Raw genomic sequence first — 17,057 nt, 5'->3', positions numbered from 1 at the left:
CCACATTCAACTGAAAGGGTACAACCCTCATCCCTGGGGCAAGAGCCAGGTTTTCAAAGCCTATTTAAAGGCAAATATAGCAAGGGTGGTTTGAATCTTGGAAAGAAAAAACACATTTCCTGGGTTCTGCTCACTTTAAATTCATGTCAAATACTGAGAATTCAGATGGTAACTTAGGCCTCTCCATACTAAAGTTTTGGTTATCTGGAGCCCTCCTGAGGCCCCTTTGCTTTCTTCTTATTCCGAAAAGAGTTATCTTTCTGCTTTATAACCTGCCTTTTGTGCAGTACTTCAAAACAATTATCTCTAAGCTATATTAATTTTATTCATCTCATAATATAGAGATGGATTAATTTCTATATTAAGAGATCTTGCTTCATTTTATCCCCATCACAACAATCATAAGAGGGAAGTAAGGTGAGAAAGAATGACTGGACCCAAAGCCCAACCTGTGAGCTTCCATGGCTAAGGTTGGACCTAAACCTAGATAAAGACTTAAACAGGGGGCTGCTGGATTTTAACCCAGGCCCTTCTACTCCAGCAGTATGTTCTTACAGTGGACAGCCACCTGCACAAGGAAGCTTGCTAGTTTCTCAACAGATGCAGTCACATTGCTATCAACTCTAAATCTACTGATCTCCATAAATTCATAAATGTTGGGCTTGTGTGTTGTCCCTTGTTAGAAACACACATGCAAATATTGGCTTAATATTAATGGAAGTGCAGGATTTCCTGCTTTCTAGCAAAGCTAAGCTGCGCTGCACAGCTGATCCCACCCCCCGGCTGTTCTACTTACCAAGCCTTGTTTTGGTGCGTGCTCTGCACGCGCATGCGCAGTAGGCACCAAAAGAAGGCTTGGGAAGGTAAGTAGAACAGTGAGGGGGGGATCAGCTGTGGCGTGTGATTTAGCTTTGTTAGAAAGCAGGATTTCCTGCTTTCTAGCTAAAGATAAACCCTGCTGCACAGCTGATCATCGGAAATACCAGTTCGGAGAAATTGGTAGCTTTTTTAAACTACCGGTTCTCCCAAACTGGTAGCTAACTACTTGTTCTCCCGAACCGGTATCTTTTTTTTTTACTACCGGTTCACTTGAAATGGTAGCTTTTATCACTACTGGTTTGGCCAGACTGGAGCGAACTGGTAGCATTTCACCCCTGAATTATGTGCTGTGGAAAAAAATCCTAGATTTCATTGGTCATATTACTCTAAAGCTTTAACTACTACATCACAGTACTCACTGTTTTACCAGCAGCACTTGATATGAACGCTTCTATATTACCTTTGCTATTCCTGACGTAATTTCTCCCATTGTTTCCCATTGTCTTTTAAGGCTACTACAAGTACGTATGTACGTACACACACACACACACATCTTATTGCTGACTTTAAATCAGTTATTTCCCATTTGTGGAATTACCACGCAAAGCGATCAACTAATTTCTTGCAGCCCAGATCTAATAGCCCTATTGACCACCTAACTTTCTGGACATCCAGAAGCACATTGTAAAATTCTGGCTTCTCATGAATAAAGCCAAGCTAAATTAATGTCTAAGGAGAGTCTGGAAACTAAGAAAATGGGTAAATCAATGTCTTTCTAACACATGGCTCAAATTCTCACCCACTACAACACAAGTCAAGGTCATCAATATCATCTGATCTCCTACTGCTGAAGCGGCAACTCCTTTCCAACTCCTCTGTTTCTCTCATTCACAGGCAACCAAGACATCTGCATCAAAAATAGGCCTTGTATTTGTTGGTTCAAATATTTCAAGGTCTGCAGAAATACACTGGCATTCTGTTCAAGTGATTCCTTAGCACTTGCTCCTTTTGAAGACCTAATATGGTGACAGAGCTCATATAAAAGGGTAAACAGAACTGAATCCAGAACTAGATTTCTTCATGGCATTATTTTTTGAAAAGAATGTTCTATAATTTAAATAACACTTCTAAGGCTCTACAGAAAGTTTGGCTTGACAAAGCACATACCTAAATCCATCTGTCACCATGCTATATTCTAATCCTTTTGCATTTGTACTTGGGATGGTTTTAAATGAGCCATTAATATGATGAATTTTCTCTTTTTTCCTCACGGTTACATATAACATTCTATTTCTGTATCCTTTCTGTACTCTTAAGCATTACAAATAGCACAGACTTCAGGATTTCTGCTTTCTAGCTAAAGATAAACCCTGCTGCACAGCTGATCATCGGAAATACCAGTTCGGAGAAATTGGTAGCTTTTAAACTACCGGTTCACTTGAAATGGTAGCTTTTAAACTACCGGTTCACTTGAAATGGTAGCTTTTAAACTACCGGTTCACTTGAAATGGTAGCTTTTAAACTACCGGTTCTCCCAAACTGGTAGCTAACTACTTGTTCTCCCGAACCGGTATCTTTTTTTTTACTACCGGTTCTCCCAAACTGGTAGCTAACTACTTGTTCTCCCGAACCGGTATCTTTTTTTTTACTACCGGTTCTCCCAAACTGGTAGCTAACTACTTGTTCTCCCGAACCGGTATCTTTTTTTTTTACTACCGGTTCACTTGAAATGGTAGCTTTTATCACTACTGGTTTGGCCAGACTGGAGCGAACTGGTAGTATTTCACCCCTGAATTATGTGCTGTGGAAAAAAATCCTAGATTTCATTGGGCATATTACTCTAAAGCTTTAACTACTACATCACAGTACTCACTGTTTTACCAGCAGCACTTGATATGAACGCTTCTATATTTCCTTTGCTATTCCTGACGTAATTTCTCCCATTATTTCCCATTTGTGGAATTACCACGCAAAGCGATCAACTGATTTCTTGCAGCCCAGATCTAATAGCCCTATTGACCACCTAATTTTCTGGACATCCAGAAGCACATTGTGAAATTCTGGCTTCTCATGAATAAAGTCAAGCTAAATTAATGTCTAAGGAGAGTCTGGAAACTAAGAAAATGGGTAAATCAATGTCTTTCTAACACATGGCTCAAATTCTCAGCCACTACAACACAAGTCAAGGTCATCAATATCATCTGATCTCCTACTGCTGAAGCGGCAACTCCTTTCAAACTCCTCTGTTTCTCTCATTCACAGGCAACCAAGACATCTGCATCAAAAATAGGCCTTGTATTTGTTGGTTCAAATATTTCAAGGTCTGCAGAAATACACTGGCATTCTGTTCAAGTGATTCCTTAGCACTTGCTCCTTTTGAAGACCTAATATGGTGACAGAGCTCATATAAAAGGGTAAACAGAACTGAATCCAGAACTAGATTTCTTCATGGCATTATTTTTTGAAAAGAATGTTCTATAATTTAAATAACACTTCTAAGGCTCTGCAGAAAGTTTGGTTTGACAAAGCACATACCTAAATTCATCTGTCACCATGCTATATTCTAATCCTTTTGCATTTGTACTTGGGATGGTTTTAAATGAGCCATTAATATGATGAATTTTCTCTTTTTTTCCTCACGGTTACATATAACATTCTATTTCTGTATCCTTTCTGTACTCTTAAGCATTACAAATAGCACAGACTTCAGGGATTTCTGCGTAGGACTCACTGCTGTAAAAAGAACTCGGGAGACCCCTTCATTTATGTGGCATGAACTTGGCAGGGTCCTGGCATGGCACTCATTTATTCTAATGAAGCTGTCTAGGAAAATCTTCTGGTGGATCACCTTCAAAACTTGCCTAGTTTCTACTAACCTTGTTCCAGGTGAGAATTGGAGTGGGAATTCCAATGACTTCGCAGCTCAGGTAAACCTGGGCTCCACTGACATTCCAGATGTCCTTTGGAGGGGTCACAATGGATGGGCCTAGAAATTAAAAAAAAGAATCCTTTTAAAAAATAAACAGTGTATTCATGAATTTATGAAATTAAAGCAATTTTATCATTAACCAAAAACAGTTAATAGAAACCAACCCCTCTCTTGTTATTTGGTGATTATACTCAGAAGCCTGGTTCTTTCAACTTGTTTTATGTGTCCTAAGAGGATTTAAACCTCTGTTTCTCTAACTAGCTCCTTGCCTGGGACAATTAGAAGACTTTGGGAAGCAGTTTGTGATAAGGATTTGAATGATGGCTTCAAATGGAGGGGGGGGGCGAATCTCATCCAGGGCAGGCCTGGGACCTTTTGGGTATCTTAAGTTCTTTGGTTTTTGGACAGCGACTTGTAACTGTCCTTAAAAGAATGTAAATCTTTCTTGATGCTACTGAATATATAATGAAGACTACCTGCACTTCAAAATAGAATTACTATTTGAGTTCTAGCTGTTGTATTCCCCCAAGATAATCAGACAGACCACTGTTGTGGGAAAGCCAGAAGCAGAGTGAGGGGATGCTGTTCCCATTTTGCAATTGAGAGAATTATGACAAGGGCTGCTTGACACATTGAGATATGATCACCTCCTCCTGCCAACCCTTCCTCTTTTGTGTCATTATTAATATGTGTCAATTATTCTTAGATATCAAAGTATTCATCCTCACCAATGAAAAGGAGGCTGTACAAATCACACTGGATTTAAACATTAAAAGGGGGGCAATGAGCGAGGAAGTATGTAGCTTCAAAAAGCAAGCAAGAGAGAAAGATGTGAGTGAGGGATAAAACATAGTATTAATAATAAAGAGTCTATCTTGTATTCTATTTATATGCAGGTGCTTTTCAACTCGGCTGTACAACCCAGGAAGCTGATGCAGGCCTATCTTATGGTTATATATGTTCATAAGTATGCAATATTTTCAAACATCAGCATCAACACCAGACACTGATAGGGAACAATTCATACATAATAGTCTTTCAAGTAGCGGAGATTTTGTCATCTCTGCCAGATTTGATACTTTGAGTGTCCATTCTTGATTGTAGGTAATTCTTCTTTCTTCCAATACTAAGCAATCAAAAGTCTTGCGACTGTTATTAAGTTCAAAATCAATTTAGTCTCTATAGCTGTATAGTCCATAATTATTCCTAGTAGAAAGAACTGCAGAGTAAACTTAATCTTCTTTTTCAAAATATTCTGCATGATCCACCATACTTTAATCCAAAATGCTTTAACTTTTTTACAAGTCCACCATATATGGTAATAAGTAGCATCTTCACAATCGCATCTCAACATTTAGCAAGATCTAATATGTGTTTCTTGTAAACAGGTAATGTCATTTTTAAATTGTTTCAAATAATGAAATACTTTCCTTCTCTTCTGCGGTGAATTCAGGCCATTAACATTCCAAGATAATAGTTTAATTGCCATTATCGGCCGAAGGAAACTTTTGGAACACCAGCCGCAGATCACATTTTACTTTAGGCCTTGCTCCTCCCACTGTTTCCGTTGTAGTAGTTGCCAGTTGTTGTTGTGCCTTCATCTCTTGTTCCTTGCGTTTAGCAGCAGCTCTTGTCAGCCTTTGTTCTTTTGAATCTAAACCCGTTGTAGGTATTTCCAACACTTGTAATAAATCTTCTTCCATCACAATCTGTTCTTGTACCTGCTTCACTTCTCTTTCCTTCACTTCAGCCTCCTTCTTCTAGCTTCCAATGGGGAAGACTTCCAACTTTTAATACCTCAACATAAAATTCTCTTGCTTTTCCAACCGTATTGAAGCGATGTACTTTCCTGCATAATATACTATTATACCAGTTGGAATATCCCATCTATATTCAATCTGATGTTTTTAAGTTCATTCACCAGGAAGGCAAATTCCTTCCTAGCCCTTAACATTTTGGTGGAATTTCCTTTAATATCAAAATATCTTGACCAGCAATCTGAATCTTCTCCCCTTATATGAAGCTTGCAAAATCTGATTTCTCACTGTTCTGTTTGTAAAATAAAATAACAACATCCCTTGGCAACTTTTTTGCCTTGCTATCCAAGAATTCACACGATATATTTTATCAATTTGATAAGCCACATCTGCTGGACGAGCTGCTAATATCTCAGCAAATACTTCAGAAAAAATTTCCTTAAATTCTCTTCCTTATTTTCTTTCAAACCTCGAATTCTAAGAGCAAATTCCATATTTCTATATTGTATCAAAACTATTTCATCCTCTGTTTTTCCATTTTACTTTGAAATTCATCCATTTTATTTTCTAATTTTAAATTATGTTGCTTAATTTCTTCAACCTCCTCTTCCAAATTTCTAGTGTGCTTCAGAGAGACATCTACCATAATTCCTGTGTGTACATTATATTTTTTCTCAGGAAGGAATATTTGTCTTAGTTTTAGTTCTAAAAATTAGTTCTAAGTTGTAAAGAAAAGATTTCTTATCCTAAGATTGAGGTTCCTGCAGTATGAGACAAGCTGCTGTTCTTGAGATTGTTGGCTAGAATTACTAGATTTTTCTTTGGCTTAGCTGAAGTTGCATAGCTGTGACCTTTTGTTCTATTCTGCTCTGATCTCCTTCAGCTCTAGCGAGGAAATATCCCTGGGGTGTATTATTACCATGAGAAGAGACAGACCTTCCCACTCAAAGCGGCCACAGTTTTCAGCAGAGGATAAAGTGCTGCAAACCGAAAGCATCCAAATATCATGAGTCAGATAGTCCTATCTAAGAGAGAGAAGAGGGGGTTTTCCGAACCGCTGGACAGCAGATTTAAGCTGTCCTAGCGATTCCACATAATCCAGAGGTTGGTGATCGTAAAGATCACCGCCATCACCTACGGTGCCAAACCGGAAGTCCGTTCTACTTGGGATGGTTTTAAATGAGCCATTAATATGATGAATTTTCTCTTTTTTTCCTCACAGTTACATATAACATTCTATTTCTGTATCCTTTCTGTACTCTTAAGCATTACAAATAGCACAGACTTCAGGAATTTCTGCGTAGGACTCACTGCTGTAAAAAGAACTCGGGAGACCCCTTCATTTATGTGGCATGAACTTGGCAGGGTCCTGGCATGGCACTCATTTATTCTAATGAAGCTGTCTAGGAAAATCTTCTGGTGGATCACCTTCAAAACTTGCCTAGTTTCTACTAACCTTGTTCCAGGTGAGAATTGGGTAGAATTCCAATGACTTCGCAGCTCAGGTAAACCTGGGCTCCACTGACATTCCAGATGTCCTTTGGAGGGGTCACAATGGATGGGCCTAGAAATTAAAAAAAAGAATCCTTTTAAAAAATAAACAGTGTATTCATGAATTTGTGAAATTAAAGCAATTTTATTATTAACCAAAAATAGTTAACAGAAACCAACCCCTCTCTGTTATTTGGTGATTATACTCACAAGCCTGGTTCTTTCAACCTGTTTTATGTATCCTGAGAGGATTTAAACCTCTGTTTCTCTAGCTAGCTCCTTGCCTGGGACAAGGAGAAGACTTTGGGAAGCAGTTTGTGATAAGGATTTGAATGATGGCTTCAAATGGTGGGGTGGGGGGCGAATCTCATCCAGGGCAGGCCTGGGACCTTTTGGGTACCTTAAGTTCTTTGGTTTTTGGACAGTGATTTGTAACTGTCCTTAAAAGAATGTAAATCTTTCTTGATGCTACTGAATATATAATGAAGACTACCTGCACTTCAAAATAGAATTACTATTTGAGTTCTAGCTGTTGTATTCCCCCAAGATAATCAGGCAGACCGCTGCTGTGGGAAAGCCAGAAGCAGAGTGAGGGGATGCTATTCCCATTTTGCAATTGAGAGAATTATGACAAGGGCTGCTTGACATGTTGAGATATGATCACCTTTTCCTGCCAACCCTTCCTCTTTTGTGTCATTATTAATATGTGTCAATTATTCTTAGATATCAAAGTATTCATCCTCACCAATGAAAAGGAGGCCGTACAAATCACACTGGATTTAAACATTAAAAGGGGGGCAATGAGCAAGGAAGTATGTAGCTTCAAAAAGCAAGCAAGAGAGAAAGATGTGAGTGAGGGATAAAACATAGTATTAATAATAAAGAGTCGTATCTTGTATTCTATTTATATGCAGGTGCTTTTCAACTCGGCTGTACAACCCAGGAAGCTGATGCAGGCCTATCTTATGGTTATATATGTTCATAAGTATGCAATATTTTCAAACATCAGCATCAACACCAGACACTGATAGAGAACAATTCATACATAATAGTCTTTCAAGTCCATAGTTGGCTTCCCAACAGGAAGTTAAATATTAGCAAAGTTTGTTTTCAGAAACTTCCGTTTTGACATTTCAAAACTTAAAGGCCCATCTCAATCTTAAATGAAAACACAGTTTGCTCTTAAAACAACAAGCAATTCTTCAAGACATTTCCCTTGCCACTACTTTTTTGTTCTGCCAAGTTCAAAAACTAAGCTGAGTCTGATTGTTGCTCTGGAATGGTATGTGGGAATGACCTTGAGAGACAGGAAGAAGAGCCGCAGCCTAGACTACCATCATGTGAAAGTTAACTCAGCTCACAAAAGGAAATAGGACTGGGAACTATCTCAGAAGGGACCCTCCCTAGTTTTCTACAGAGTAAAAATAAAGAAAGAGAGACTTGCAAGATCCTGCTACTATAGCCTTACAATAAAGGTAGTTTTGGTGTTCATGGATTGGGTTTCTTGTCAGGATTACCTCAAAGGGCTGGCATATTCTCTCCATAAAACCTCAGTTTAAAGATTTAAAAATCTGTTTTGACTTGGTCTCTAGTACTGGAGCTGATAGTTATAGATATTTATTTGTTTAACAATTTTATGTAGCTATCCAAGTACCAAAAGGAACTCTAGATGACAAAATGACAAAAACATAATGATTTTTTTTATAAAAAATCCACTTAAAACAAACTATGTTGAGGCCCTGCTAAAATCCATCCATCAACTATCACATGCCAATTCTATCATTATCTTAACACCAATGTCTAAGGGAAAAGCCAGGTCTTCAACTGCTTTCTTGAAGGTCAATAGGGGTTAGGGCCATTGGTACTCTCTGGTGGAGGCTGTTCCATAACACAGGCACTATGACAGAGAAAGCATGCTTCTGAGGCAACACCAGGTGACACTGCTTCACCAATGGAATCCAAAGTGAGCCCTCCCTATCACATCCAGCAGGATGGGCAGGAACTATAGGGAACCGGCAGTCCTATAAGTAATCTGGAAGTAATATTCAGTCTTACTGACTGAGCAGTGCCCAATCTGCTTTTAAACCATGAAAAGAAACGTGTTTCATTTCTTGCTTAAGAATCACCTAAGCAACAGAACCAAGATAGCAAAAAGGAATGGCTATTTCCTATTTGTAAGCACTACTGTATTGTGCCTTTGACAGAATCTGCAATATACTCTCCTCTTCCAAATTTCTAGTGTGCTTCAGAGAGACATCTACCATAATTCCTGTGTGTACATTATATTTTTTCTCAGGAAGGAATATTTGTCTTAGTTTTAGTTCTAAAAATTAGTTCTAAGTTCTAAAGAAAAGATTTCTTATCCTAAGATTGAGGTTCCTGCAGTATGAGACAAGCTGCTGTTCTTGAGATTGTTGGCTAGAATTACTAGATTTTTCTTTGGCTTAGCTGAAGTTGCATAGCTGTGACCTTTTGTTCTATTCTGCTCTGATCTCCTTCAGCTCTAGCGAGGAAATATCCCTGGGGTGTATTATTACCATGAGAAGAGACAGACCTTCCCACTCAAAGCGGCCACAGTTTTCAGCAGAGGATAAAGTGCTGCAAACCGAAAGCATCCAAATATCATGAGTCAGATAGTCCTATCTAAGAGAGAGAAGAGGTTTTCACCAAAGCAAAGTGACCTAGTTCTAAGATTTTTGGTAAACATCTTAGAAGAAACTGCTAATATTGACATGTACTCAGTCAGTTATCCTCAAAAAGAAAGCATGACTGATGTAGGCAGGGCTGGATGAAAGCCATCTCATGCCTCAAAAAATAAAATAAAATAATAATAAAATAAAATGGCATCCCTCTCCCTACTTAAAAAGTCTAATGAAAAGCTGAATCTTCTGCAGCATCCATTTATATTTCACTCTCTGCTAAAATTTAGTCCAAGGGCTTCTGGTGTGTACAATACATTGTTTGTACAATTATTTAGGGAAGACTGTGTTGTAAAAATGGCTTATGTTTCTGTTTCTCAAGAGCTCAAAATGATTTACAAATTATAGCACAAAACACCATGAGTCCACAAAGCCCCATTTTAGCTCCCAGCAACTCTGGTAAGAAGAACCTCAATGAGCAGAAGGTCCATTAGAAATTCTTGGCCTGAAGGAATTCTTAGACCAGGGGTCTTCAACCTTGGCAACTTTGAGCCTGGTGGACTTCAACTCCCAGCTTTGCTGGCTGGGGAATTCTGGGAGTTGAAGTCCACCACGCTCAAAGTTGCCATGGTTGGAGACCCTGGTCTTAGACTAAGAAATCGTGCCAGTTAAATTTTTTTGGACACAACAGAAATCTAAAAGCATCAGCATTTCCCATTAGTGTATTGATAATATAACTCGTCGATTGAAAGGTTGGCAGCTCAGCGGTTCGAATCCCTAGTGCTGCCGTGTAACGGGGTGAGCTCCCGTTACTTGTCCCAGCTTCTGCCACCCTAGCAGTTTCGAAAGCACGTAAAAATGCAAGTAGAAAAAATAGGGACCACCTTTGCTGAGAAGGTAATAGCGTTCCATGTGCCTTTGGCGTTGAGTCATGCCGGCCACATGACCACGGAGACGTCTTCGGACAGCGCTGGCTCTTCGGCTTTGAAATGGAGATGAGCACCACCCCCTAGAGTCGGCAACGACTAGCACGTAAGCGCGAGGGGAACCTTTACCTTTTTAATATATAAATATAGTACTGGTTTTCTTCTCTTTCTGTCCTCTGTCCAGATCTCATTTCTAGAAATCAGTGATTTTCCAGGGTTGCTGAGGACAGTTTACTCTCTGTTTTATTATTACAGCACAGAACACAATGAGAAAGGATATACTGGGGCTTCCGGTGGTTTCGTTTTCCCCGAGAGGACGCCTGGAATGGCGTCCCGAACTGAGATTCTGTAAAAGCTGGTGAAACAGCGGGAGAACGGCTGTTAGCCAGCTTCAAAGCTTTTCTCTGGGTGAAAGAGATTAGCCAGAGCGGCTGGATAGCAGAAGATTGCCCCAGGGGCTCTGCTTTCTTATGCAGAGTCTCGGAGGGCTGCCTGCATAACCCAGCCTCACTCCAGACTCGGCTCGATCCTGTTAATTAAGCAGGACAAGAGGAAAACGCCCACCTCTGCTCAATTGATTCCATTTTGAATAACTTAAAGCAGACGGGACAAATACAAGTGATCGATTACTGGGGAAGCAAGAAGAGAGCTGACTTCTACTCCTTTTTAAAAGGGGAAAACTTTTTCTCACTTGAACTTAGTGAAGGATGAAATGGCGTCTGAGAGGAAGTGGATTGGAGGCTGCTTGTGAGAGAAAGTGAAGTTCGTCTTTGTGGATTTTAGCTGAATAGAAGCTTTCCAGAGGAGGCAAGGTGAAAGTTTTATTTTACAACTTTAATTGGAGACTTTTGAGACTTTGAGATTTTATAATTCTAATTAGAGACTTTACTTAAATTAAAATGGCTTCTAAGCCACCAAAAGTTCCCATGACGAGAAGGGGGTCTGAAACTAATTTAGAAGATATATTAAAGGAACAGAATAGAGTTTCTGAAGAGCGATTTAAAGAAATTATGAATAATATTCATGGTGTGAAGGATCAACTTAGGGAAGAAATTAAAGAGACTAATAAAAAAATTAGAGAAGATTTATTGATGGTTTTTCAAGGTTTGGCAAAAAATTTGGAAGTAATGGAGGATAAAGTGGAAGTAATTAGTCAAGCAAATCAGTATTTGGATAATAAAGTTGGAGAGCTTCAAAATAAAGTGGATAAAATGAGGATCATGTGGTGGTATTGCAATATAGAGCGTTGGAGAAGGCTTTGAGAATTAGGGTCTTCAAGACCGGAAGGAAGAAGATCTTTAAAAAGTTATATCAGAAGCCTTAGCTGAAATGTTAGGCATGGACCCTCGAGAAGTTGATTTTCAAATTGATAAGGCATATAGGGTTAATTCTTGGGTAGCGAGGCAGAAAAAGCTCCCAAGAGATATTGTAATTTATTTTTTAACTTCTACAATAAGAAATCAGATTTTGCAAGCTACATACCAAAAGAAATTGCAAATAGCAGAACAGGAGGTGTTGGTTTTGAAAGAGATCCCTGCTAAAATGTTAAAGGATAGAAGGGATTTTAGGTTTTTTACACAAGAGCTTAAGAAGCATCAGATTCAATATAGATGGGAGGTTCCAATTGGTTTAACAGTATTTTTTCAAGGCAGGAGATATCGAATTGATACTGAATTGAAAGCAAAAGATTTTCTTTTTAATGTATTGAAAGTGGATGTAGAAACAGTGGATAAAAGTCTTCAAGAGAAACAGAGTGGGGAAGCTGAAACTGCACCTGTGATATCAGTACCTCAAGAACAATCTCAAGAACAAAGAGTGACAAGGGGAGCTATTAGGCGTAAGGAGATGGAGGAACGACTTCAAAGACAGGAACGGGATTCTACTACTGAAGCTGTGGGAGGAGCCAAGCCGAAAGTGAGGGTCTTCAGCTAATTGCTCAGAAGCTTCAAGAGGCCAGAGATGGCAAATAAATTTTTGACATGGAATGTTAATGGTTTAAATTCAGCACAGAAAAGAAGAAAAATATTCCATTATTTGAAACAATTTAAAAATGATGTGATATGTTTGCAAGAGACACATATAAAATTATCAGATCAGAAATATTTGATTAATTGAAATTAGGTAAACATTTTGTTTCTTCTGCTCCGAATAAGAAAATGGTATAGTTATATATTTGAAGAAAAATATATCAAGTAAATTAATTGAAACGGACATTCAAGGAAGATATATTGCTATTGAATTGATTTTAGAAGGAAAAAAGACACTTGTGATTGGCATATATGCACCTTATCAACAACAAGAAAATTTTATAAACTGTTACATGAAAAATTGACTTTTGGGACTATAAAACATTTATTATATTAGGGGATTGGAATGGTGTAATGGACACTAGAAGAGATAAAAGAACTCTTTCTAAGAAAATTCCTATGCATGCAAAATTGCCTAAATCTTTTTTTGATTTGATGGAAGATTTTGAGTTGAAAGATATATGGAGAAGGCAGAATTTTGATGATAGAGATTATACTTATTTTTCGGACAGGCATCAATCTTTTTCACGTATTGATTTTATATTAATTACCAATGACTTGCTTTCTAGGGTTAGGAAAACAAAGATATTTCCAAGGTGTTTAACTGATCATAGTCCGGTATGGATGGAGTTGCAATATGAAGGTGGAAGAAGATCATGGAGAATAAATGAAAATTTGTTTAGATATGAGGATAATGTAAATCAATGTAAAAACAAATGAAAGAATTTTTGATTATAATTTGGGAAAGGAACTTGATAGAAATGGTGTGGGGCTGAGCAAGCTTTATGAGAGGAAATTTGATATATATTAATAGTAGACAGAGGAGAAAACTACAAAAACAGCGTAGGGATTTAGAAGAGAAATTCAGAGGAAACAACAATTATTGGTATATAATCCACATGATTTAAAAACTACTGAGCGATAAAGATATTACAGAGTCAATTTAATATGTTAATGGCAGATCAGGTGGCAACCAATATACAATATGCTAAACATAATACTTTTGTAATGCCAATAAATCAGGAGGTGGTTGGCTTATATGTTAAGGAAAAGACAGAAAGCACGTACTATTGAAGGAATTGAATACAAGGGTAAAGTGCGATTTCAACAGGATAAAATTAAAAAGCTTTCTTGGAATATTATACAAATTTATATGCCAGAGATACAATATTGAATATGGATATTGATAAATATTTGAAAGAATATAAGGTTAAAGGTTTAACTAATGAACAAAGGGAAGAGTTGAATCGGCCTATAACTCTGAGGAAATTATTTTGGTAATAAAGCAATTAAAATTAGGAAATCCCCAGGCACAGATGGACTTACAGCAATATATTATAAAAGTTACAGGATGAGATAGTTGGTCCACTTATGGAGTTATTTAATCAGATATTGATGGGAGGAGGTACCACCATCATGGAGGACTACTTTTATTTCATTGATACCAAAAGAGGATCAGGATTGTACTAAGCCTGGGAATTATAGACCGATTTCACTCTTGAATAATGATTATAAGATTTTGCAAAAATAATGGCAAATAGGTTAATGGAAATTGTACAACAAAGGATTCACACTGACCAGTCTGGTTTATAAAAGGGAGACAAATGAGGAATAATGTTAGGCAGATAGTGAATTTATTGGAATATTTGGAAAAGAAAAATCAGATTCCGCAGCGTTTATATTCTTGGATGCAGAGAAAGCTTTTGATCGTTTGCATTGGGAATTTTATTTAAATTAACAGACAAAATGCAATTTGGAAATGGTTTTACACGAATACTTAGGGCAATTTATGGAGAGCAAACAGCTCAGATAATAATTAATGGTAGTTTGACAGATAGTTTTAAAATTGCGAAAGGAACAAGGCAGGGTGTCCTTTATCACCTTTATTGTTTATTTTATCTTTGGAACCTTTATTGGATAAGATAAGAGAGTTAAGGGAGATAGAGGGTATTAGAATTAGAAGATATGAATATAAAGTTAGAGCATTTGCAGATGATTTGGTTGTTATGTTGACTCAGCCTATAAATTCAGTGTATATTTGTTGGAAGTAATTAATCAATATGGAAGGGTCTCAGGGTTTAAAGTGAATCAAAATAAAACAAAAGTGTTAACCAAAAATATGATTAAGAACCAGAAAGAAAAACTAGAGGAAATAACAGGATTTGAAATTGTAAAAAAGGTTAAATATTTAGGAGTCTTTCTTACTTCATCAAATGGAAAATTGTATAAGAATAATTATGATGTGTTATGGAAAAAAATTCAGAAGGAAATGAATACTTGGAAAAAATTACAATTATCTTTGTTAGGGAGAATAGCAGCTATAAAAATGAATGTTTTGCCTAAATTCTTGTTCTTGTTTCAGATGATACCAATAATTAAGAAAGATAAAATTTGGATGAATGGCAGATTGGAATTAATAAATTTATATGGGAAGGAAAAAGCGAGAGTCAAAATGAAAATAATGCAAGATACACGGAAAGAGGAGGATTAAAAATGCCTAATTTAAAACTGTATTATGAAGCAGTTGTTCTTTCGGTAATAAGTGATTGGTTTAATTTGACGGAGGAAAGGATTTTGAATATAGAAGGTTATGATTTATTATATGGTTGGCATGCATATTTATTGTATGATAAGAAAGTAGATAAAGCTTTTAAGAATCATGTGTTGAGAATTTCTCTTCTGCGTGTCTGGAAAAAATATTATTATAAGTTAAATTACAAAATTCCTATATGGGTATGTCCTCGGCACGCAGTAGAGAATATAAATATAGAACAGGAACAAGAAATGATTACTTATAAAGATCTTTTATACAATGAGAGGGGAAATTTACAACTAAAATCTTTGGATACATTAAAAGAAGAAGGGAGGAATTATACTTGGTTTCAATATGGACAGTTAAAGGCTAGATGGAAAGAAGATCAGAAAATTGGTATCATTCAAAATGAAGAAAATCTGGTTAAACAAATTAGAAATCAAACTCAGGGGCATATAAAGAGATTGTATACTGTGTTGATAGAAATAGATTCTGAAAGAGATTTAATAAAGGATTGTATGATAAAATGGGCACAGAATATTCAAGAACCAATAATGTTGGAAACATGGGAAAAATTGGGTTAGAAATGTTAAATTTACACAAGCGCAGAATTTAAGGAAAATTTTTATAAGATGTTTTATAGATGGCATTTAGATCCTAAGAAATTATCATGTATGTATCCAGATATGCAAGCGAAATGTTGGAGATGTAATTGTGATGATGCTACATATTTTCATGTATGGTGGACTTGTAAGAAAATTAAGTCTTTCTGGATAAGAATCTGGTGGATTATGCAGAATGTTCTGAAGAAGAAGATAAAGTTCCTACCGCAATTTTTCCTTTTGGGAATAACAACGGACTGTACAGTGATTGAGACTAAGTTGATTTTGAACTTAATAACAGCAGCACGACTGTTGATTGGACAATATTGGAAGAAAAAAGAATTACCCACAATAGAAGAATGGATATTGAAAGTTTCCAATTTGGCTGAGATGGCTAAAATCTCAGCCTTCTTGAAAGACAGTACTCAAGAAAAATATTTAAATGAATGGAAGAACTGGATTGATTATATTCAAAATAGATATCAGATTAAGAAATTTCGGATTGCTTTTGAATGAAGGATGTTATTTTTGATTTTAATGGAAGAAGTCAGGTTATGTGAGAGAGAAAGATTATAATTGTGTTAGATTTTAAAAAATTTAATGTATGACTGTTTTGTTTAAGGAACTATACCTTGTGTTTGCTCCGGGAAGTCCGGGGGGCGGGAGGGGGGTTTAGGAGGGAGGGGGGGAGGGGGAAAAATTTAATTGTTGTAAAACTTTTTTAATTAAAAAAAAGAAAAAAAAAAGAGAAAGGATATACTGTAATGAACATTTGTTTCCTGGCACCTATTCACACAATTCCATCTAGTACAACTCTCCTTCTCCTTACCTTCATTTTCCTTGAGGGAATAACCAAAGAAAGGAAATGGTAAAGTGGAAGTTTTCTACTTTACTGAGCAACTCCCCAGCCCAGTGATCGGTCATCTATCAGGCTTGTCCAAATGATGAGTTTTGGTTATTGCTAATCCTGCCATCTAGCCCTTTGTGAAGACTATCTGCCAATTATAGCATTTAAGAAATGGTTTTGTTTAACTTGCTCTACAACCTCAACATCAGAATGCCACCATTCAGCAGCAAGCCAAGGCCGAGACCACGGGCTCAGGAAAGTAATCTTCAGTGATGACAACAAATGTTAGGTTGGTATAGTTTGCTGACAAGGATTGATGGATGGCCCGTCAACTCAGCTGTGGGGAAAGAGTTGTGGCATAAGTTGTTCTTCTTTTGCCATATCTCTAAAACTCTTGATTTTGGGGGAACTAGATGGAAATATTAATGAATGCTGAAAACTATACATTTAGTTCTATTTAATTTAAATTCAATGCAACCCCCATGAC

The 17,057-nt window shown here is 37.1% G+C and overlaps 1 protein-coding gene across 1 annotated transcript in view; it reads right to left on the bottom strand.

Annotated features, from left to right (window-relative positions):
* The window catches only part of IGFBP7 (insulin like growth factor binding protein 7), a 37,903-nt gene that overhangs the window by 4,728 nt on the left and 16,118 nt on the right, over nucleotides 1-17,057 (bottom strand). Inside the window, exon 2 of the mRNA XM_058168954.1 lies at nucleotides 3,696-3,805. Within this exon, the coding sequence (XP_058024937.1) occupies nucleotides 3,696-3,805 (110 nt within the window). The remainder of the gene's footprint in view (nucleotides 1-3,695; nucleotides 3,806-17,057) is intronic.

This window comes from Ahaetulla prasina, chromosome 2 (genome assembly GCF_028640845.1).
Source record: "Ahaetulla prasina isolate Xishuangbanna chromosome 2, ASM2864084v1, whole genome shotgun sequence".
Taxonomy (NCBI): Eukaryota; Metazoa; Chordata; class Lepidosauria; order Squamata; family Colubridae; genus Ahaetulla; species Ahaetulla prasina.
This window is presented reverse-complemented; position numbering and strand designations above follow the sequence as displayed.